Below are 22057 nucleotides of genomic sequence, written 5' to 3' on the forward strand. Positions count from 1 at the left end.
TGGAGGAGGCAGCAGATAGTGGAAAGTGGGGCCTGAGGCTCCCACTGACCTGCTGGGTGAGCCCTTCCCCTTCTGTGCCCAGGTTCCTGGCTGGAAATGACCGGGTTGCACAAAACAAGAGGTTGTAAACTGGAGGCCACTGCGTTGCCTTTGGCCTGCAGCCACCTGGAGTTTGGCCTTCAGAATATTTTTGTTTGTTTGTTTCTTTTTCATTGAAATTCAGTGACAGTCTCTAAACACTGGGAGATGGTCACGCAAAAGTCTGGATTTTTGTCTTTTCTGGAAAACAGAAAACAATCATGTAATCCTGGGCTCATGCTCCTACAGGGCACCACTCCCCTGGAGCTGGCCACAGCCAGCCCTGTAGACATGGAATGCCCTTTCCAGTTCACCAAGCCCGGCCCCTGGGGGGTATCAATTGTTTTCAAAAAGTTTTAGACAAGAGGAGAGAGTGAGTCTGGGTGAATTGAGGGTGAGGCCCAGGCACCCCATCTAGCCTCTCAGTGAAGTTCCAGGAGCTCCAGGGACCAGGTAACCCTGACTCTCCCCTCTTTTCCCTCCCCAGATGGCTCCTGGAGGTCAATGCGTCCCCATCGCTGACAGCCAGCAGCCAGGAGGACTATGAGCTCAAGACCTGCCTCCTGGAAGACACCCTGCACATCGTGGACATGGAAGCCAGGTGGGGGAGGGCAGCCTTTCAGGCACCCCGTACATGACAATCGGGGCTCCCACCCAAGAAGAGATAGAACTCAGAACCTTGGACTTGAACGGCCCTCAGAGACACTCTAGCCTGCCCCGCTATTTTATAGATGGAGACTGAGATGTCCCCACAGCGTTGGAGCCTGGTCCAAGGACTCAGCCCTTTTGGGTCAGAGCAGGGCCAACCACAGCTTTCTGAGATTTGGTCCGGCAGGATTTCCTCGACATTTCCTGACTGTGGGACCCTGGACCAGTCACTTCACCTCTCTGACCTTGTTTCCTCATGTGTCTACATCTCAGGATTGTTAGATCAATTTACCAAGATAACTTATTGTCAAGTGCCTAGCTACAGTAAGTGCTCAGTAAGAGACTATATGTTGTTACAACAATGTGTATGTAAGGAAAATTCAGGGCCTGACTTCAGTCAGTGTTGGTTGGTCTGTCTTCTCCCTCCCATTCCTCCCTCCCTCTATCTCTCTATCCTTCCATTCCTCCCTCCCTCCCTCTCCCGGTCCCTCATTCCCTCTCATCTCTTTCTTCTTTATTAGTTTTTTCTCAATTATTCCAGCAAGAGTTTGAGGGCTGACTCTTATTGCTCATGAGTGGGGTTTGGGTCACATGCCCTCTCTGAACCAATCATTATGACTGATTAACCAGGCCTAGGTCTTGTGCCCACCTCCCAGGGGATGGGGTCAACCTCACCTGAGCCATGTAAGTGAGAGAGGGAGGATGGCTCTCAAAAGAAAAACTGAGGCACTCTTAGGCTGAAAGAAGGTAAAATGGATGCTGAGCAGGGGGAACCTCAGGTGTCCACTATATCTGCCATCATTTAGTCATTCAACAAACATTTGAGCCTCATGTGTGTCAGGCCCTGTGCCACACATTGAGGACACAGTGAAGGATAGAACAGACCCAGTTCCTACCTTCATGGAATTTATGGTTTGGGGAGACAGCAGAGTTTAAACGAGAATGCGGAAGTACTGAGGGCAAGTGTTTAAGCCAAGGGACAAAAGTGGGGGACAGCCCCTCTGAGACCTGTGTGGGCACCTAGGAAACAGCCAGTGAATGGTGGCAAAGGAAGGGATTCTGACAGTGTGGGGACCAGCAGCATCAGGGATGAATCAGGGAGCTGGCCAGGGTCTTTGGGTCCTACCAGGTGCACCTTCTTTAACCCTTTGTGTCTCCTGCCTGTCCAGGCTCACAGGAAGGGAGAAGCGAGTGGGAGGCTTTGACCTCATGTGGAATGATGGCCCTGTCAGCAGAGAAGAGGGGGTTCCCGACTTGTCAGAAATGGGGAACTTTGTGACCAACACACACCTTGGTATGTGGGGCCATGTGGGAAGTGGGCACCAGGGATGTGTCATGGGAGGTTCCAAGTAGTCTAAGACTGGCCGCTTGGCACAGCTGTATGACCTGGACCAAGACTTAACCTCTTTGTTCCTCATCTGTAAAATGGAGAGTAAATAGTTTCTATCTCAGTATATGCTTAGAACACTGCCTGGCACATAGTGAGAGATATTATTAATCTGCCAGGAGGTAGATTTCAAAAGGTTTAGGAAAGCAAACAGAAAACAATGACAAACAACCCCCCTCCCATGATAGATTAAAGAGAAATTAAGGACTTCAGGGCTTGACTTGAAAACTTGGTGTTTAAAAAATGAGAGTTTTTGCCTGTCCGGTGTGGCTCAGTTGGTTGAGCTTTGTCCCATGCACCAGGAGGCTCTGGTTCTATTCCTAGTCAGGGCACATGCCAGGGCTGCAAGCTCAATCCCCAGTATGGGGCGTGCAGGAGACAGCCAATCCAAGTAGGGGGTATGCAGGAGGCAGTCAATTGATGTTTCTATTTCTCTCTCCTCCCTTCCTCTCTCTGAAATAAAATAAATACATTAAAAAAACATTAAAAATGAAAATTATTCACACTTATTGTAGAATATTTGAAAACTAAAGAAGGAAATAAAAAATCATCCAGACATAACCATCTTTAACTATCTGGTGTGCTTCCTTCCAGTTTTTAAAAAATTCATATATTCATATTTTTTCCTTTTACAGATTTGGCATAGGACTGGAGTTTTGAGTCCCACTTTTCCATGTAGCATTTTCCACATCACTCAACAATGTTAATAAGAGCCTATCTTTTGGAAACACTTATGTGCCGGGTCTAGACTAAATATTTTACATATGTTATCTCATTTCATTTTTAGGCAGCTTTTATTATCATTTTACAGATAAGGAAACAATTTCCAGATGTTGCACGACTTGCTTAAGGTCTCGGTTATAAGTGGTGAGCCAGGACCTGAACTCCAGTCTGTCTGACTCCAAAACCTGAATGCTTGACGGCTAGGCTCTCCTGTCCCTTAGCACAGTTCAAAACTGAGTTCCCATCTGGCTACAAAATATTCTTGCTTACAAAATGCCAAATTTGCTAAACCAATTTCTTGTAATTGAGCACATGGCATGATTTCAATTTTTCACTTTTATAAACAATGGCATGATGAACATCCTTTCACGTAAAGCTCAACTGAAAAGTCTGGCTGTTTCTTTGGGACAGGTTTCGAGAAATACAATTACTGGGTCCAAGGAATAGACTTCTTATAGCCAGATTGCTTTCCGGAAAGAGCTCTGAACTCAAACAAACAAAAAAACTTCACCAACGTGTGCATTCCACTGATTACTGGTGAGGTTTCAGATTTTTAATTGGCATTTCTTCTTTTGTTAGCTGTCCATACTCAATCTATTTTTCAATGGGCTGTTTACATTTTTTAAATGTATAAAGGCCTTGGATATTAATATGTTAAATTACACCTCTCTGTCAAGCTTATTGTAAACATTTTACTGAGTTGTAATTTGCTTTTTAAATGCTCTCTGTGGCATCTTTTTTTTTTTTAAATATATTTTATTGATTTTTTACAGAGAGGAAGGAAGAGGGATAGAGAGTTAGAAATATCAATGTGAGAGAAACATCGATCAGCTGCCTGGGCTGTTTACATTTTTTAAATGTGTAAAGGCCTTGGATATTAATATGTTAAATTACACCTCTCTGTCAAGCTTATTGTAAACATTTTACTGAGTTGTAATTTGCTTTTTAAATGCTCTCTGTGGCATCTTTTTATTTTTTATGAAAAGGTTTTGGTATGATTTCGGATTGGGCTTGGCTGCAAGCAACAGAAAAGCCACTGATAGTTAGCCAGAGAGGGACTGATTTGTCTTGAGCCACAGGAAGTCTTGGGGTTAGCTGTACAGGGCTGGCACATGGCAGCATGATGCTTCTTGCCTCTTTTTGCTGTGCCACACTTAGTAGGTTGCCTTGGTGCTCGTGCTTGCTGCCTCAGGTTGCTCAGGTTGCAAGATGGCTGCTCCAACTCCAGACACTATGTCCTTGTCCCAGGCAGACAGAAACAGGGAGGCCCAAGGACCAAAGCCTTTCCTTCAGGCTTTGATTGTTTATCCCAAAAGGGATGCCCTCCCAGGGGCCTCTGCTGACATCTATCAGAGCTGGCTCACAGGGCCACCCATGATGCAAGGAAGCCTGGGATGTCAAGTAGTTTGCCTTGAGGAAGGCAGGGGAGAGGAAGTTTGTGAATGGCTTTTCCACAGCAGATCCCTAGTGTCTGCCAAATTGCGTGTTTGGAGGATGACTACATAATGCTTTCAAGCTGTGGATACAACCACCTGGAAATCTTGTTTAAATGAAGATTATGATTCAGTAGGTCTGGAGTGAGGCCTAAAATTCTGCATATCTGACAAGTTCCCAGGTGATGCTCTCTATTAGTTCACTGTTACTGTGTAACAAACCTCCCTCAAACCTCACAGCTTAAAACAGCTATCTGATTTGCTATTCATTCTTCAGGTGTCGCCTAGAGTCACTCATAGGGCTCCAGGCACCTGGCAATGCACTGAGATTTGATAGCCTAGGATAGCTTCATCGACATGTGTGGTGGTTGATAATGATTGTCATCTGGGCCTCTCTGTCTAGGTCAGGGGTGGGCAAACTTTTTGACTCGAGGGCCACAATGGGTTCTTAAACTGGACTGGAGGGCCGGAACAAAAGCATGGATGGAGTGTTTGTGTGAACTAATATAAATTCAAAGTAAACATCATTACATAAAAGGGTACGGTCTTTTTTTTTTTTTTTTTAGTTTTATTCATTTCAAATGGGCCGGATCCGGCCCGCAGGCCGTAGTTTGCCCACGGCTGGTTTAGGTGGTCATTTGTCTTCCAGCAGTGCTGCCTGGCTTCTTCACATGGTAGTCCCAGGGTTCCAAGAAGGCGAGGAAGATGTAGTGAAACCTCTTGACACCCAGGCTTGGGCTTAGAAGTCCGAAAGTACCATTCCTCCACAATCCATTAGTTAAAGCTAGTCCAGCCCAGATTCACGGGGCAAGGAAATAGACTCCACCTCTTGGTGGGAAGAGCAGCAGTCACCTGCAGAGAGAGGTGCATGTAGGAAAGGGAGGGGCTGTTGTGGCTCTCCTTGCTAACAATCCATCTCAGATATCGATGCTGCTGTTTTCCAGACCCTGTTCGAGTAGCAACGATTCAGGACACCTTGGCTTCTCCACTTTGGCTGCATCACATGGGGTTGGGTAAGGGAAGAAAGCTAGCATTTAACCTATTAGGGACTAGGCACTGTGGAATCACATGGGAGCTTTAAAAAAGACCAATGCCTGATAAAGATACAGTTGGTCTGGACATCAGTATTTTTTTAATCTCCCCGATGACCCTAAAGCACAGCCTAGATTGAGAGCCACTGCTTGAGAAATCTCTAGATAATTCCCAAGTATCCAGTGGAGGGTGGGTATATGGTGGTGAATACCAGAGGAGCTGGCCGGGAGTGGGAAGAGGATTGATGAAATGCATTATGGATATGTTGAGGGATCTCCTGGTGAAAAGATCAGCAGATGACTCAGAGATGAGTCTAGGACTCCAAGAAGAGATTTGCATTGGACACAAATATTTGGGAGTTATGAATGAGCCCTTGCAGTTAAAGCTAAGGTTCCACGGAGCCCTGGGGATGTATATAGTGGGCTCTTAGCTTTGAAGCCTTGACGACCAGTGAGCACCTAGGAGTTAGGAATGGCGTTTTGGGGTGCTAAGAAAGATGGCTGTCTCCTCCAGGTCAGTAGTTGTGGCCATGTGGACTCATCATTCAACCAGCATTTGTGAGTGCCATCAATATGCCTGGCACAAGATTCAGTGACCATGGAATTGCTTCAAGGACCAGCTCTGAGAGCAAACAGGAAGTGGTAACACGGTGAATGTGCCAGGAGAGGAGGTGTCTCCCATGTTCATGGTGGCCTCTCAGCACGGACTCCCTGGGATACACAGGAGAGTAGGGGCGACACTGTGGAAATACTTGTCCCTTAGCCAACTGTGCGTGACACATGGGGTTGGGTAAGGGAAGAAAGCCAGCATCTAACCTGTTAGGTGCTAGGCTCTGTGTTAGCTTTAATGCATTTTCACTGAGTGAAACCAGAAGGAAAGCAATGTGGGGTAGTGGTTAAGAACTTGACCTCTAGCCTGGGTTCAAAACCCAGACCTGCTATTTATTGTGTGATTTGGAGCAAATAACTTGGCATGTCTGAACCTCAGTTTTTTTCTTCTACACATCATTCTGGTGAGACCTCAACAAGTTAATCCACATTCAGCACCTGAAGCAGCCCCTGAGGTAAGTCCCCAATGAATGTTACCTTCCTTTGATGATCCTTACACTCATCCCATAAAGCAAGTATTTGATTTCCAGATGAGAAAACTGATGCATGAAGAGGAAAATTACCTGCTTGAGGGCCACAGCAGTTGAGGGTGCAAACCATAAGCCATCCATAGCTGCACGGCTGCTGTCTCCTCCTCTCAACAGGTGGCAGGAGCACAGGCCGCTCCACTCCCCAACCCCTTTTCCTAGGGACAGGACCTCCCAGCCAACACTCCACTTCCCTTCCAGGTTGCATCAATGATCGAAAAAAACAGCTGAGGCAGCTGTTCCGCTCCCTTCAAGGCCAGAAGAAAGGTTCCAGCTAATACCCAGCCGCTGAGAGGCAAGCGTCCCTGGGAGGTGCCGTGCCGTCCAGTCCTCTCCCCGCTCCGTTGCCAGCACAGCAGCACCTCAGAGCACATGCCTCCCTCCCTCTGGATGGGCCACAGCTGCTGCTTGCTGCTTGGGCCGGTCTCCTGGATTCCCCCACCGACCCCTGGGCATCTTCGCACCGGGAGACAGCCAATCCTCTGGACTGGATGGGTTTTAACCTTGACAGATTGGCTTTGCGAATAGGCCCCAAGAGTAAAAACTCAGCAAATTCGGCTCTCCAGAGAGGTCACGTCTACTAAATGAGCACAGGCCTTACTCGAAGTTACTGGGCACCAGGCTTGGCTCAGGGAATGCCGTGGGCTGCAGCGGTGTCCTCCTGGCTTCACCCTTTGATGTCTCCCAGGAGGTTAGGGTTGTAAGAGTCCTCCAAGAGCAAAGGATTCATGGACTAGGGAACTTGTCTTAAGCTATGTTCGCAAAGCAAGCAATTATAGATGGTGTTTATTGGGAGTCTGGAGGACTGGACCCCGCACATCTTCTCCTCCTTACAATACCCTGACCTTGCCTGTCAGGGGAACCCATGGCGCTCCCCCGACTCTGTGAAAGCCAGCAGGCCAAGCGTCCCCATTGCTCAGATGGACATGGGTCAGGAAGGCAGGGCTGCTTAGACTTATCTGAGTCATCTGGGTGACAGGGGCCACTCGACCTTCCTACTTGAGGTTGGGAGCTGAGCTTTTTAAACTAGAAAGCCTTGTGCCGGCAGGCAAGGAGATAGCATTCCCACATTCCTACGCCTCCTCTTAGTTTCATAGGAATTACAAGTGGGCTGATGGGCTAACTGCTGCATGGGGGACCCATTAGGGGATCCCAGGCAGCTCCCTCTACCACTCTTCCTGCTTCAGGACAGTTCTTTTAGCTACAAATAACAGAATGTGACTGCCCAGGGACGGGAAGGGCTTTTGGAAGTGAATACTGTCAGGTCCAAGAAATGAACCAGTCAGCTTTGGGAAGGCCAGAAACCAGCCACTCTGGGCCTCCTCCTTCATCCCTGTGACTGAGGAGAGCCCAGACAGCCCCAGGCATGGGTTCTACCTTTCCAGTAGGATCCAATTGGCTCTGTTTTGTCCTAGCATCTACTTTGCCAGACAGGTAGGGGCAATTTTAGAGGGAAATTGTGAGCAAGGCAGTCCTACCAGATAGTGTCTAGCAAAGTGAATGCTGCTACTCCCTACTTTTTAAAGTTATATTTAAAAATATGCAATATAACAGCAAAATGTTCTTCCCTTCCACCCCAAATATGCAGTTTGTTTTGAGGGAACCAAATAATTGGTGATTGCATACAAATCACCAGCTTACCAGACACCTGTCCTGCCCCCTTGCTTTTCTCACTTAACCTTGGAGCTTGTTCCAAATCAGTGCTCAAAGCTTCCTTATTCTTGATTACAGCTGTGTAGTATCCCACTACCTGGAGCCATCAATTCCTTTAATCTACTGTGGACATTTAGTTTATTTCCATTTAGTTTCCAACTCCATCTCCCTACTCTTTGAGCCAGTATGGAAAACACACACAAATTTCTACTAAAAAAAACTCAGAAGGATGCAACATCGCACTTCTGAGCCAAATTTGACTTATGTATTTTGTTTGGCCAACACCAAAGTTTTAAACATTTTTCTGAACTAGTCAGCAATATTTAAAAGACAGAAAATTCAACTTAAAAATCCAAATTGCTAGTTCCTCTTGAAGAAAACATAAGATCTGGACATAGCAGCCTATGTTCCAATGAAACTATCGGCAGCAGCTGAGTGGAGCAGGGGGCACGGCAGTGTGCCTGTCTAAGCCTGCTATCATTCAAGGGGGAACCACTGCCCTTCACGGGTGGTATCCTAAAGGGGGTGGTATGCCTTCAATTAAGGACCAAATGAGGTAAAGAACAGAAGCAGCTATCCATTCATTAGGTGCCTTTATTGAAGCCTCAGTGAACAGAAAGATACCGTGTTGCCCTCACAGCACATTCACATTAGGCCCCGAGACCACTGACGATAAGGGAACTCAGAGAGCAGCGCTGGCCCTGGCCCTGCTTTCGGAGGCGGTGGAGGGGCATCCTGAATGCATGAAGCACGTGAAGAGGCAGTCCCCCTCACCCCTCTCTGGTGCAGGACTCTAAGGCCTTCCTGACGAAAAAGCAGCTGTGGGGGTTGATAAGCAGCACCTACGCTGGGCTCCATCTGGGAGCAAGCAGGAAAAATGGGCCCAAATGGAGCGAGTGGGGAGAAATGGTATGTCTGCTCCACAGATAGTTGTGGTGAACCACGAAGCACCAAGATCCTGTCCTTCATTCAGAAACCACCTGTGAGGTTCCTGCTGCATTCCAATTCTGTTACACATGCTGCTTTAAATGTCTCCCTTTCTGAGAGGAATGCTGGAATGAAGCTCCCACTCTTCCCCTTCTTCCCTGCCCAGGGCCCATTTAAACAGCAGGCCACTGTTGAGAAGTGTCTGTTGCAGTCATTCTCATACCCCCACAGGCGCTGCCCCCGCCCACCCAGTGGCTGCTAGGCCTATCAATGGGTCTTGTGTCCATTCAGCCCAGTGGTCAGGCCCACAGGCACTGGCAGGCTGAGGGTTCCCTCCGCTTTCACAGAGCGGTCAGCGCTACAGACACAGAGGCTGCAAACAGGAGCCATGGCCAGGTTGCTGATGCCTGAGCCCTTGCAGGGTAGATCCTGTCCTTGCAGGTTTCAAAGCTGGAGCGTTCTGGGTCCTACATGATCCCAGGGGGACGCTGGTTTCAGGCCCCTTATCTTGGTTCTTGAATTTCATCCTTTCAAGATGACCTTGAGAGCTTTAAGTTCATCCTGGTTGAGGGGGGTCAGGTTAAAACCCTTCAGCTCCGGTTTGCCTAAGGAGAGAAGACAATCCATCAGTGCGTTCAGGCCTCCTGTTGTCCAACCTACTGGCCCTGGAGTCAGGCCTGGGAAAGGAGCTCACACAGCATTCATACTGCCAGACACCTGGCTGTGAGGTCTGACAGGGAAGGGCCTCAACTCTACAATATACTGAACAACGAACATTGACACCCACTACTGAGTCTCAAGAACCTGCAGAATTATGACTCTGCTGGCCAGAAACCTCCAGATTTCTGCCATACCTATGGCAGATGTGGGTGATAAGGTTTACCTAGAAATTCAGCTTCTGAGTCAGAGCTGTCCTGGTCCCCACACCATGCCCTGGCATAAAATGTAAGATAGCTCAGGCCATTCCTGAACCTGGAAAGAATTTGTGACAGAAGACCCCACAAACTTCCTTATCCATTCTATCTCGGGATGGCTAGAGACAGCCACTGCCCCCTGCCCCCTGCCCCCAGGTTCAGTGCCACTCACATGCTGTCCAGGCCATTGCCCTCCTGGGAGGGGCTTCCCAATCCTGCCCTCTAAGTCCATGTTGATGGTTTTGTCCCCTCCTGGTTTCTTCCCCCCTTCCCCACCTCCTAGGCTAATACCTTGGGCCTCAAAGAGGCGGTTGACCTTCACTTTAAGTTGTTTCCGGAGTCTCTCTATTTCTTTATCCAGATGATCCTGATCTGAAAAATGAGATGGACAAATAGAATGAGGTTATACTACAGACAGAATGACCAAAAGCAGTCGGGGGTGCCAGCCTCTCCCTAGCCCCTTTGAGAGCAAGGGCTCTTAGCATTCCGGAAGGAAAAGGGGACTTCAGAAACTAATTGAGGAAGGAACCAAAGGCTAGAGAAGCAACGTGACCTGCCCACAACCACTGAGTGAGCCCGGGATCGGGCTGAGCAGACCAGTCCCCTGACTCTCAATCTCCTGGCCTGTTTTCACTATGCAAATACCTTGGGCTAATTGGTGCATAGGGAAGGCAACATCAGGATTTTAGGTCACCCTTCCACAGTGAAATTAGAGAAAATTCAACTGGAAAAATAAAATGGAGAACCTATAGCAGACCTACCCTACGATGACTGGAAAATGGGTGGCTAAGGGATTTTATAAACCCAAGTCCATGAAGGGGTTTTTAGAAAAGCATGATTGTGGTAACATGTGACCTAAACAACCTAACTATCAATGGGCAAGCTGAATGCTCAAGCTTAACCTATTTAGCCTCAGTGGATAGAAAAGGTTATCTTCCCTTAACAGACTGCACCTGAAAGCAAACTGCACTATGAGAAGTGGAAGCTACAAAGCTCAACTTGAGATGATACATCTGTCATGCAATCCTCTCCACCTGCTCTGTTTTCACCTGCTCATAGGAACATTAGAGCTACAGTGGGGCCTTGACTTACGAGTTTAATTTGTTCCGAGACCGAGCTCGTTAAGGAGCTCGTTAAGTCAAATTACTCTATCAACTCAATGCAAAAAATCGGCAGAGAGACAGCTGGTATCTCAAAAAATTCGTTAGTCGGGACACTCGTAAGTCAAGGCCCCACTGTAGTTTGTCTTCCCCACAGACTTTCATTCTTTCTGATGAGAAGCCCCTGATCAGCTGGGCCTCTGGTCTGGGCAATGGTTCTACTCAATCTTTTAAAATGGGTTGCTCGCCCGACTGGTGTAGCTCAGTGGGTGGGAGTCAACCCAGGAATTAAGAGGTTCAATTCCTTAGATTCCCGGGTTGTGGGCTCAATCCCCAGTGGGGGTGGTGCAGGAGGCAGCCAAGAGATGATGTTTCTCTCACTCTATTCCCTCTCTAAAAAAAAAAAATCAGTAAAAACATATTAAAAATAAAAAATAAAATGGGTTGCTCAATGTAAATGAGTAACCCTACTCTGACAAGCTTGTTCAGCCTGTGTCAATCACCGAGAACTATAGATAACGATGTCCCAGAACCCCTCTCGGCACAGTAACACGACCACATTTGTGGGCCAAGACAGCTGAAGATCAGATCCTGAACCCAGGCAAGCAACCCCCTCTGAAAGCACCCTCCAGCCTACCACCCGAGTGCAATGACAACTCAATTTTATAACCATAATGTGTATGTTTTTTCACAGAACAACCAGAAACTTCTATTCCAAGCTAATCCTTTGCTAGAATTTTTATTTCAACAGGGATAGAGGCACCCTGTCTTCAGAGACAGAGGCAACCTTGCTGGTCCTCTTGACCTATACATTTTCAAGGGTAGAAAAGAGGAAATATGTGTAACCTGCCCTTTTCCCAGCCAAGGATGCATTTGCAACCTGACTTTTTACCTTTATGATGCATCTCCAAAGAGCTTTGGAAATTGTGATCATCCATATTTGAGAAACATCTATTTAGTTGCCGACCCTAAGGTTCACTCTCCCCAAACCCCCATTTTCAACACAGTCTCTCTTGTAGGGGATGTGAAAAATAAAAGTTCACTATGCCAGGCTCCCTTGTATCTGTGGGGGCCATGTAACTTAGTTCTGGCCATAGAGATGTCAGCAGAAGGCCCTGAGGAGGACAGCCTATTTCCAAAACAGAAGGCAAGGCCATATCAGGGGTGGGAAACCTTTTTTCTGCCAAGGGCCATTCGGATATTTATAACATCATTCTTGCACTATAACAAAATTATCAACTTAACTTTAGCCTACTATATTTGGTCTCCCCTAATGCTTTGGCAGGGCCAGACCAAATGATTTCTTGGGCCTTATACAGCCCACGGGCCAGATGTTCCCCACCCCTGCCATATAAGGAGAAAGCCCTTTGCCTTTCCTCCAGCCTGGCACGTGGACATGAGCCCTGCAATGATGACACAACCACCATGAGAAGATGCTAAGGTGACCCTGCTGAGCGGCCATGCCAGTCCTGGATGGCTGACTCCAGATAACTTCTTACATGAGAAAAACAGAACCAAATTTTTTAAGCCTCAATTTGTTGAATTTTCTGTTCTTTGTGGTCCAACTTGTTCCACAAATAAAGCATTATGCTCAGCACACATACTGTTTTCTCTCAACTTAAAAAAAAAAAAAGGGCTACAGAGATGCACCACCCCCCCCCCCCCAAGGGGAGGCAGCTGTTTCCCTGACTCATGCCCAGGAGGCCTTACCTTTCTCAATCATTTCCTTCGTCTGAGAGTGAGGCATCTTGATAAACATGTTCCCAAAGCAAACCATCACATCTTCTGAAATGGAAAATGGTAATTCCTTCAACAAATATTCTGAGCACCTACTATCCACTAGGCATTGTTTTAGATGTTGAAAACACAGCAGAACAATACAAAGATCCTGCACTCATAGAGCTCAAGTTATAGTGGAGGAAGGGGAATAAACAAGCAAAGCTATCATTTGTCAGGCCCAGGCAGGTCTAAGCGCTGTAGCGAAAAATAAAGCAGGGTAAGGGGGTGGGGAATGCCAGAGCAGGGGAGAGACTTGTTGGACCTGGTGGTCTGAAAAGGCCTCACTGATTATGTGACATCTGGACAGAGACTTGAAGAAAGTGAGGGTGTGAGCCCTGCAGCAAAAAAATCAGTAATGTGCTTGGGGTGTTAGAAACAGCAAGGAGACCGGTAAGGATGGAGTCGGTGAGGGAGGGGGAATAGAGATGATGCTGGAAGAGTGTAAGGGGTCTGGGTTACATGGGCTCTTGCAGGACTCTGGCTTTTACTCTGGTCAGATGAAAAGCAATGGTTTTAGACCTTCCAATGCACTTTAAGTAAAATTCAAACTTCTTCCCTTCATGACGGCCTGGCCTCTGTCCATCTTTCCAGCTTCATCACATGCCCTTCCCTTGCTTATTGTGTCACAACCACGTGGCCTCTAAGAGCCCCCATCCTATCCTCCAACACCTATCCCACCTCCAGTCCCATCTTCAGCTTTCTCACCATTTTCAATTACGTATTTCTGTTGTTCTGCTCATTTGTACTGATTTATACCCTCTCCCTGTACTTCCCCAGTGCCAACATTGAGAAGCCAGCACCTAATGGCCTGTCATGGAGTTGAGCAGCTGAAACCCCGAGCCACAGTCTGTGTGAGACCTGAGAAATTTCCTCCCCCATCTCATGGGTGTGTCGCACACCTGTAGCCTCCTGCCTGCTCTCTGTTAGGGACAAGGCAAAGGCCTTCGACGGAAAACTGCACAGGCCTCCTGGGCTGGAGTGAGGAGTCGTGACTTACCAGAGACGCTGAGCTCTTTCTGCAGGGCCCTCAGGCCCTCTCGGTTCTGATTCCTCTTGGTGTCTAGGTCCACAATCTGAAAAGCACAGAGGCAGGAGGGAGCTCAGCGACTGCTCGCCCCAGCTTGTCAGCTCCAACAGACCCACCTCTCTATGAACACCCAACAGAGACAACAAGGCATCATTCCTGGGCTACTCCCAGTGTCCTGTCTAAGACAGACGGGTGTGTGATGTACCTCTTCCCCCACTCAGCTTCCAGATCCTTTTAAAGACCGTGTGTGGTGCAGATGTTTTCCCCCAAGAGAAGGTGCTGGGAAAATGCTGACTAAACAGATAATTATTTTTTCTCCACCAGAGCGCTAGTTCTCAGCTTTAGGGCATTTTAGGATCATGGGGAGTGGAAACTTCTCCCGGGGCAAGCCCCTCCAGCTGATTCTGACCTCGTATCATGAGAAGCCCAACAATACGAGACTGGAACAGAAGGGAGGCACTGAAATGGTGGTAACAACACAACAGCTACTACAGAGTGAGGAGAGGGTACCATATATGGCTTTAGAGCACTGGCTCTGGAGCCAGAACACCCAGGTTTGACTCCTGCTGCACGCTGGTAACTGTGCGACTTCACCTTCCTCACAGGTTACTGAGCCAGGAACGCGATGTATTATCAGCACAGTGCCTGCACCTGGTGAGTACTCACAACCTGCTATTATCATCATCACTCAGCACACTGATGCCCTGATTAATAGGTTCTTCCCCTTCTCAGTAAATACCCACCCAACCTCCAAACAATCATCCCAACTGAAGATGGGGAGTCACGAATCATTCTTGTCTCCTCCTACTCCCTGACCCCTACGTAACCATCATCAAGACCTACTAACCGGATGGCAGTGGATTAAGGGGAAGCTACGCTGACATTCTCCCAGGACCCTAAACTGGAAGAGAAAACACTTACAACAAAGGTGGTAAAGAGGAGGCCACATCGAGGCTGGTCCACTGCTAGTTTTTATTGTGCCATTTTCTTAAAACGCTTGACTTACCAATTGAAAAGTGATGAGGTTGTATTGATTTTAGTAGAACAAAATCTTTACTGCCACTGCCCGAAATTTGTCAAAATAAATATACAATTCTAAAGAAAAACAAAACCATGCCCATCTCCAAAATATATTACTGCCCCCTCTGCTGTCTCCACCGCCACCACCCTGGTCCAATGGCCCCTTGCCTTCCTGTATTTCAGTGGTTCTCAACCTTCCTAATGCCACAACCCTTTAATACAGTTCCTCATGTTGTGGTGACCCCCAACCATAAAATTATTTTCGTTGCTACTTCATAACTGTAATTTTGCTACTGTTATGAATCGTAATGTAAGTATCTGATATGCAGGATGTATTTTCATTGTTACAAACTGAACATAATTAAAGCATAGTGATTAATCACAAAAACAATATGTAATTATCTATGTGTTTTCCCATGGTCTTAGGCGACCCCTGTGAAAGGGTCGTTCGACCCCCAAAGGGGTCGCGACCCACAGGTTGAGAACCGCTGCTGTATTTACTGTGCTCCACAGAGAAGCCAGAGGGATCCTTTTAAAACCTTAATCCAGTACCTCATCCTTTGTTCCCCTCCTCCCCACCCCCCGCAACTCCCTTCAACCACTTGGCACTTCCATTCGAACCAGAGCCGAGCTCCCTGTTCAGGTCTCCGAGGCCCGCCACGCCCGGGGTCCACGTTCCTCCCACGGCCCAGCCCTGCGCAATCACAGACACGCAGACCGCTTTGCTGTTCCTCTTCTCCCCTCCAGGGCCTTGACTGGGACGGTGCCCAGGCCAATGAGGGAGCCCAGAACTGCCTTTTGGAAAAGGGGTTCAGGTAAACTGCCCAAAGGGGTGATGGTTCGGGAACTGGAGGGCACAGTAAAGGGCAAAGAAAGGATGGAGAGAGGACGGCTGGCACAGGGCGGGCGCTCCCCTATCACGTAGGTCTGCATAAATGGCTGCGGCGCGGCGCGGTGCCCACATCACCTCCATCTGCCACGTCTGTCGCCACAGCCCTTAGACCACGGGTCCCGGTAAACTCACTGCCAGCCGGTGCCGGGGCCAGATTCCGGACCCCGCGCACTTCCCCACGGCGATCGCCACCAGGCCCAACCGCTGAGCCCGGGCCCCGGCGCGGCGGACGCGCCTCCTACCTGCCGCTTGTCCGCCAGCACCGCCTCGGCGAGCTCCTCCACTTCCACCAGGTACCGCAGCACCCGCTCCGCCTCGGGTGACAGCATGGTGCCCGCCTGCTCCGACCCTGCTCCGGCTCCAGGCCCGCTCTGGCTCCGCTGCGGCCCCTTCTGCGCACGCGCCGCTCTGACAGGGCTTCCGGCGCGCATGCTCAATGGGAAGAGGCCCGGCGGCGCGCGCGCGCTCCAGTGCACCCGGGGCAGGGCCTACCTTTGGGGGCGGGGCTGGAGCGCCCCCTGCAGGCCCAGAGAGCACAGTCCTCAGTGCTCCTCTTAACCTCTGCCTTCTCTCTTCATAGGTTTTGTTTGTTTGTTGTTAATCCTCACCTGCGGGTATTTTTTCCATTGATTTTTAGAGAGAAGAAGAGACACACAGAGAGAAACATGGATCGATTGCTTCCCGCACGCTTGGGCATGGGATGGAGCCCGCAGCCAAGGTACGTGCAGTTGCCTGGAATCGAACCGAGGACCCTTCAGTCCGAGGGCTGACACTCCATCCACTGAGCCACGCCGGCTAGGGCTCTTCATACATTTCTTAAGCAGGCAGTTTCAGGAGCTGAGAATGCAGCAGTGAACAAAACAAAGTCCCTGCCCTCGTGAAACTTCATCCTAAGGGGAAAATCCAACAACTGATGACCAAAAAAATAATTACATACTATAGCTGGCCGAGATAGGGCTGGAGAAATAGAAATTATTACTTCCTGTTTAAGGAACATCAAGGAAGCCCATGTAGCAGTGTGACTTATATTTAACCTCTGAGACCTTATGTTTATAATTTATGAAATGGGAGTGAATAAAAATATTTCTCAGGGTCTCTCTGCAGGATGAGAAGAGGCAGGAATCACTTTTCAACTCAGTTTGGCCAGTGTTTATTGAGCCCCGGTGTTGGGCCCAATGTCCGGAGTACCTAGACCAAAGGAAGTGGCTGGAAAACCATGAAGTTCTGTAAGTGCTGAAACGCAAATCAGTGTGGGCCATAGGATCCAGGGGGGCCTCCAAGAAGAGGCAGGCAGGTAGAAAGTGGCTGCCCTTTACAACCAGTGGGTTCCCCAGAGATCACGCCCAAACCCCTCATTGTAAAGCTGGAAAAACCCAGGCCCAGAGAGCAGCCATGACTTTAAAAAGCCAACAGCAGACCTGACACTAGAATTCTGACCTCCTGCCTCCCAGAGTCCAGCTTTTTATTCCCTCCTTTTGGCCCCTGCGACCAAGCGCTTTCACACCCCTTCCCTTACTTGAACTTCACAACCTTTGTATGGGTGGGTTATTCCTGCCCCTTTCACAGCTGCAGACTGAGGCTGGGAGAAGGGCAGTGCCGTGTCATGCAGAAAGTCAGGAGCACACGCGGGTCTAGAAGCTCTCTGGTGGGTGTTCATACCACAGCTGTCTCTAGACCCTGAAACTGTGGCCCCATAAGTCTCAGCGGCACCTCCTCTTTGCCTGGCCTTTGGCTGCCTTAAACCGCCAGAGGCAGAGCTGTTTTCCCTGCAGCTGCCTGGTGTGGAGAAAAAGGAGACTCGTTAAGGATTTCTCATTGAGGGTAAATTTGTTGCCAAACCCAGGATGTTTTGTGTAAACACCTTCTGGTTCAGAAACACAGACACGAGCCCTGGGAAGGAAGGGTGGGAACATTTACCAAAGGAGAAACAGGACTCAGCAGGCCTCGCCGGGGCCTGGACCCCAGAACTGGGTCTCCTCCGCCATGAGGTGGAGAGCTGGACCAGGCCAATCACTGAGCCCTGCCAGATGGGCCTAGATGGGGAAAGGCTGAGTTGAGGGAGGCTTTACATTGGCAGCTTGTTGGCGGCCACTGGAAGTTTTGGGGAGGTCATATCCGAGACAGATAGTCAGATCTGGAAGGACTCTTGTTTCAGAACCACTTCTGTTTCAGAACCATCGATTTCACAGATATTTCCTGACTACCTTGGCCCTATTTTAGGGATTCCACCATGAGCAAACCCAGACATGGTCATTGCCCTCAGAAGCTTCCAGTCTGGTGGAAGAGTCAGACAATAAACATATGAACAAGTAAATATATCATATTAAGTGAGGATAAGAACTCTGGAGAACAATAGAGCAGGGCAAGGTGGGGAGGAAATGATGGGGTAGGATGGGGTAGGGGCTCTTTGAGATAAGGTGGTCAGGGAGGGCCTCTCTGAAGACCTGTCATTCGAGCAGAGGTGGAGGAGGGTAAGGTGAGCCATGTGGATACCTGGGGGAAGAGCATTCCAGGCAGAGGGAACAGGATGCAAATGCCCTGGAAGTTGGGAGAACAGCAAAGCCAGTGTAGGTGGAACTGAATGAGCAAGGGGGAGAAGGTAGACGATAAGGTCAGAAAGGGAAATGAGGCACGGAACATGTGGGCCTATAGAAGGGGCTGTAGGTGCCCTGCCCAAATTGGAGTTCACATGCAGACACTGCTGCACATGCTCCAGCTTCCTGCTTCTCTCTGCTCATGAATGCAGGTTGAGTAGGGAATGCAGCAAGTTAATGCCCACAGGAGTTGCCCTCAACCAAGAAGAGAGAGGAGCCTGGCCAATGTGGCTCAGTGATTGAGCATTGACCTATGAACCAGGAGGTCGTTATTCAATTCCTGGTTAGGACACATAACCAGATTGAGGGCTCAGTCCCCAGTAGGGGTCACACAGGAGACAGCTGATCAATGATTCTCTCTCATCATTGATATTTCTATCTCTCTCTCTCCCTTCCTATCTGAAATCAAATATATATATATATATGAGAAGAGTTTGTGGCTACATGCCCCAGCTTCTTTGCCCCTCTGTAAGAGACCCAAGAGGAGACTGCTACAACCACCCAGGTAAGATAGGATGATCACTGAACCAGGGTGGCAGTGGGGATGGTGAGCACTGGTGGGATTCCAGGGACTTTGCATACATTCCTCCATCAGCCTGGATTAATTTTTTCCTATACCTTTGTACCCACGGAACTACTACATATTCCCCTTTATCAGCTTGGTGTCACCTCCTCCCCCCACAGTCAAGAGTCCCCTCTGGCCTTCACAGCTTCTGGGGCTTCCCCACCACTGCACTTACCACACCATCTTTTTTCTCTAGTCGTCTCCCTCTCCAGTCAGGAGCTCCTCAAGGCAGGGACCTCGCCTGTCTTGTTTGCAGCTGTGTCGCCAGAACCTAGAATGGTGCCTGACCCACAGCAGGTGCTCAGTTGATGTTTACTGAATGAGTGAGTGGGTTCAACATGAAGCAGAACTTTCTACAACCCAAACTATCCAAAGGTGAACAGAGCTAAGTAGTACCTCATCCCAGAAGGTATGTAAGGCTGGACAGCCACAGGGTCGGGATATTGCAGAACGTGAATCCCTCTGCAGTCCTGGGTGGGAGCGGTACCTATAAGTCTTTTCTAACCAGAGAAACTCTACCTGGTCACGTTGGGGTGTGCCTCCCATCTTTACCCACCCCAAACCCAGGCCAAAAGGGCGGTGGTGCTGGGGCTCTGGTGTTTGGGGACGGGAGCCAACAAGAACGATGCGTCACCCATTCCCATTGGACCCCTATTTACCATTTCTGTGAGCCTCCCTGGGGTAAGTGTTCAGCAACCAGCACCGCTTCTCTCCTTGGGAGGACTGCCCTCAGGCGTCTGGAGCGTCGTGGGTGACTAACTGTCCCCACAAGCTGTACCCCATCATTTCAGGGATTTGAAAGCCCACCATTTGCCTGGGCTGCTGGCATGGGTGTGGGTGGATAACGCGGGGGTATAATTACCCCCCAGAGTTCCCCTGTGGGATAAGGCTGAAGCAGCCACCCACAAGGCACCCTGCTTGGCTTCCTCTCCTTCCTGGTTCTGCCTCTCCCACTCCCTTATGGTCAAAACCGTCCAACACTCCCATCTCACTCAGTAAAAGCCAAACTCCTCACCGAGTCACACAAGGCCCCACACGAGCTGCCCTACCTCTCTAAGGCATCCCCCACCTCTCTCCCACCTCCTTTCTGTCCCTCACACATACCAGGTGCAGTCCCACCTCAGGGCCTTTGCACTGGCTGCTCCCTCGGCCTGCACTTTCCCCTGATGTCTACGTTTCTTCCACCCTCACCTCCTACAAGTCTTTGCTTAAATGCCACCTTCTTAATGAGGCTTACCCTGACCACCCTATTTTGAAAATGCAAGCCCCCACTCCTCCCAGTACTCCTGACCAACTTCCTTAGCTTTACTTTTTCTTTTGTTTAAAAATAACATTTGTCATTTTCAAGCATGCTGTATAATTTACTTACTTGTATTTTTAAAATTTTATTTCTTGATTTGAGAGAGAGAAACATCAGTTTGTTGTCCCACTTATTTATGTATTCAGTGGTTGGTTCTGTTATGTGCCCGGACTGGTGACTGAACCCGAAACTTTGGTATATGGGGTTAATGCCCTAGTCAACTGAGCTACCTACTAGGACACTTGTATTTCTTGTTAACCTCCCTCTGCTATAAAGGAAGCTTCATGAGGCCAGGGACCTTTGTCTGGTTTGTTACTGATCTCTCCCAAATGCTTAGAACAGTACCTAGCCTATATTAGGTGCTCAATAAACATTTTTGAATGAATGGAGGCGGGGGATGGGGGGGCAGAATTCTATCCAAGGCAGATTCTCTCTGAGGCCAGGATCTTAACCCCCATGCTGGAGGTGGATGATGAGAATGGCAGATCATGCCAGACCTTGTTGGCTAGGGTAAGGGGGTTGGATTTTGTTTTTAGATCAGGGCATCTACTGGAGGGTTTTGAGTAAACATGAGACATGATTGGATTTACTTTTGAAAGCCCCCTCTGGCTGTGGGGATAGAATGGACTAAAAGGAGTAAATGTGGTGCAGTCCTCTGTGTGTGAGTTGAGTGTGTGTGTGTGTGTGTGTGTGTGTGTGTTGTGGGTGGGAAGGCGATGATGGGGACTTGGAGAGGTGACAGAGCTGTGGCTGCACAGAGGCTGGGAGCAGCAAGAAGCATGTCATATCCATTCCTGCAGGCAGCCCAGGTGGCTGCCCACAGGCTCTGACCTGTGAGCAATCAGGCCAGCTGCTGACAACATGCGCCTGGGTGGTCCCCAACTCCTCCCTCCGCTTCCTTTGTGCGCTTGTGGGCTTGGCAGGTGGAGGGGAGGCCTGCACTCCCTGCCTCCCCTGACCCAGAGAATAATCCCTTATATTCATGGGATTCTCTCCGTGCCCTCATTTCATCCTCCCACATCCCCTGGAACACAGACATCTAATTCCCATTGGGCGGATGAAGACGTTGAGGCCCGGGAAGGGGATGGGACTTCCCAAGGTCATGAGCCAGATGGGGACGCCAGGTGGAGACCTGTCTCTCAACTCCCCATGCCTCAGTTTCATCAGGCAACAGATGGTCCCAAGGCTTGACTGGAAAATTCTTAAATGACCCGAAAGAGAATACAAGCCCAGAATATTCCAGGCCTCCCTGAGCTGGTCTTTGCCACTACTTCTAATACTAAATCCTTTCTTTTTAAATGCCATGAATAGATTCTTATAAAAAATGAAAAGACTAAATTACAGAGAAGACTTAAAGTTCCTTTTGACACCCCCCTCCCCATCTCAGTTTTCTCCGGAGTCCCAATTGGGTGTGTCTTTTCAGAACTGTGATATTCATTTAAAAATGTAGTTAGGAACCCAGAGAACAGATTTGGACTATTCTGTGTGGCAGGTAAGAAGGCAGAATGGAGGGCACTGCACACAAGTGTATCATTCTGCAGCCTGTTTGCTCTTGGACGTCTTTAATTGGTGTGTTTGATCTGTCTCCTGTTTTCTGATAGCTGCAGAATATTCTGTAGTATAAGCACCGTAGTTCATTTGTTTATCTAACTTTCTAAGTTAAATTTTACATTTATTTTTCATGCACCGAAATACAGAGGGTTAATGAATCCCACCTCTCGGTTCTTAGCATATGGTCATGAGTTAGTCTGCAAAGGCCCTCTCTTGTTTCTATTATTTTCTCCTTCTCCCCACACCCCCACTCAAACCCTCTCTACTGCGTTTGACATATGTTCTTAAATATTTGAGAT

The 22057-nt window shown here is 48.7% G+C and overlaps 2 protein-coding genes across 2 annotated transcripts in view; one reads left to right on the plus strand and one right to left on the minus strand.

Moving 5' to 3' along the window:
- Positions 1–7140, plus strand: part of TTLL9 (tubulin tyrosine ligase like 9) — a 37016-nt gene extending 29876 nt beyond the window's left edge. The window contains exons 13-15 of the mRNA XM_023754357.1: positions 566–679; positions 1896–2020; positions 6638–7140. Of these exons, the coding sequence (XP_023610125.1) occupies positions 566–679; positions 1896–2020; positions 6638–6714 (316 nt within the window). The 3' untranslated portion in view covers positions 6715–7140. The remainder of the gene's footprint in view (positions 1–565; positions 680–1895; positions 2021–6637) is intronic.
- A 1525-nt stretch (positions 7141–8665) lies between these two features.
- Positions 8666–16145, minus strand: PDRG1 (p53 and DNA damage regulated 1). The gene is made up of 5 exons (XM_006089396.3): positions 15991–16145; positions 13807–13882; positions 12741–12815; positions 10222–10302; positions 8666–9621 (listed from the first exon to the last, which is right to left on the minus strand). The coding sequence occupies exons 1-5, from the start codon at positions 16075–16077 to the stop codon at positions 9539–9541; spliced, it is 402 nt and encodes a 133-aa protein (XP_006089458.1). The 5' UTR covers positions 16078–16145; the 3' UTR covers positions 8666–9538.
- Between the last annotated feature and the right edge of the window lie 5912 nt (positions 16146–22057).

This window comes from Myotis lucifugus, unplaced genomic scaffold (genome assembly GCF_000147115.1).
Source record: "Myotis lucifugus unplaced genomic scaffold, Myoluc2.0 scaffold_60, whole genome shotgun sequence".
Classification (NCBI taxonomy): Eukaryota; Metazoa; Chordata; class Mammalia; order Chiroptera; family Vespertilionidae; genus Myotis; species Myotis lucifugus.

Excerpts from the sequence above, each read along its gene's own strand:
- PDRG1 (XM_006089396.3), bottom strand. The coding sequence starts at position 16,077 with ATGCTGTCACCCGAGGCGGAGCGGGTGCTGCGGTACCTGGTGGAAGTG. Across the intron at positions 13,883-15,990 it reads TGCTGGCGGACAAGCGGCAG|ATTGTGGACCTAGACACCAA; the intron begins GTAGGAGGCGCG and ends TGTGCTTTTCAG. Across the intron at positions 9,622-10,221 it reads CCGCCTCTTTGAGGCCCAAG|GCAAACCGGAGCTGAAGGGT; the intron begins GTATTAGCCTAG and ends TTCTCTCCTTAG.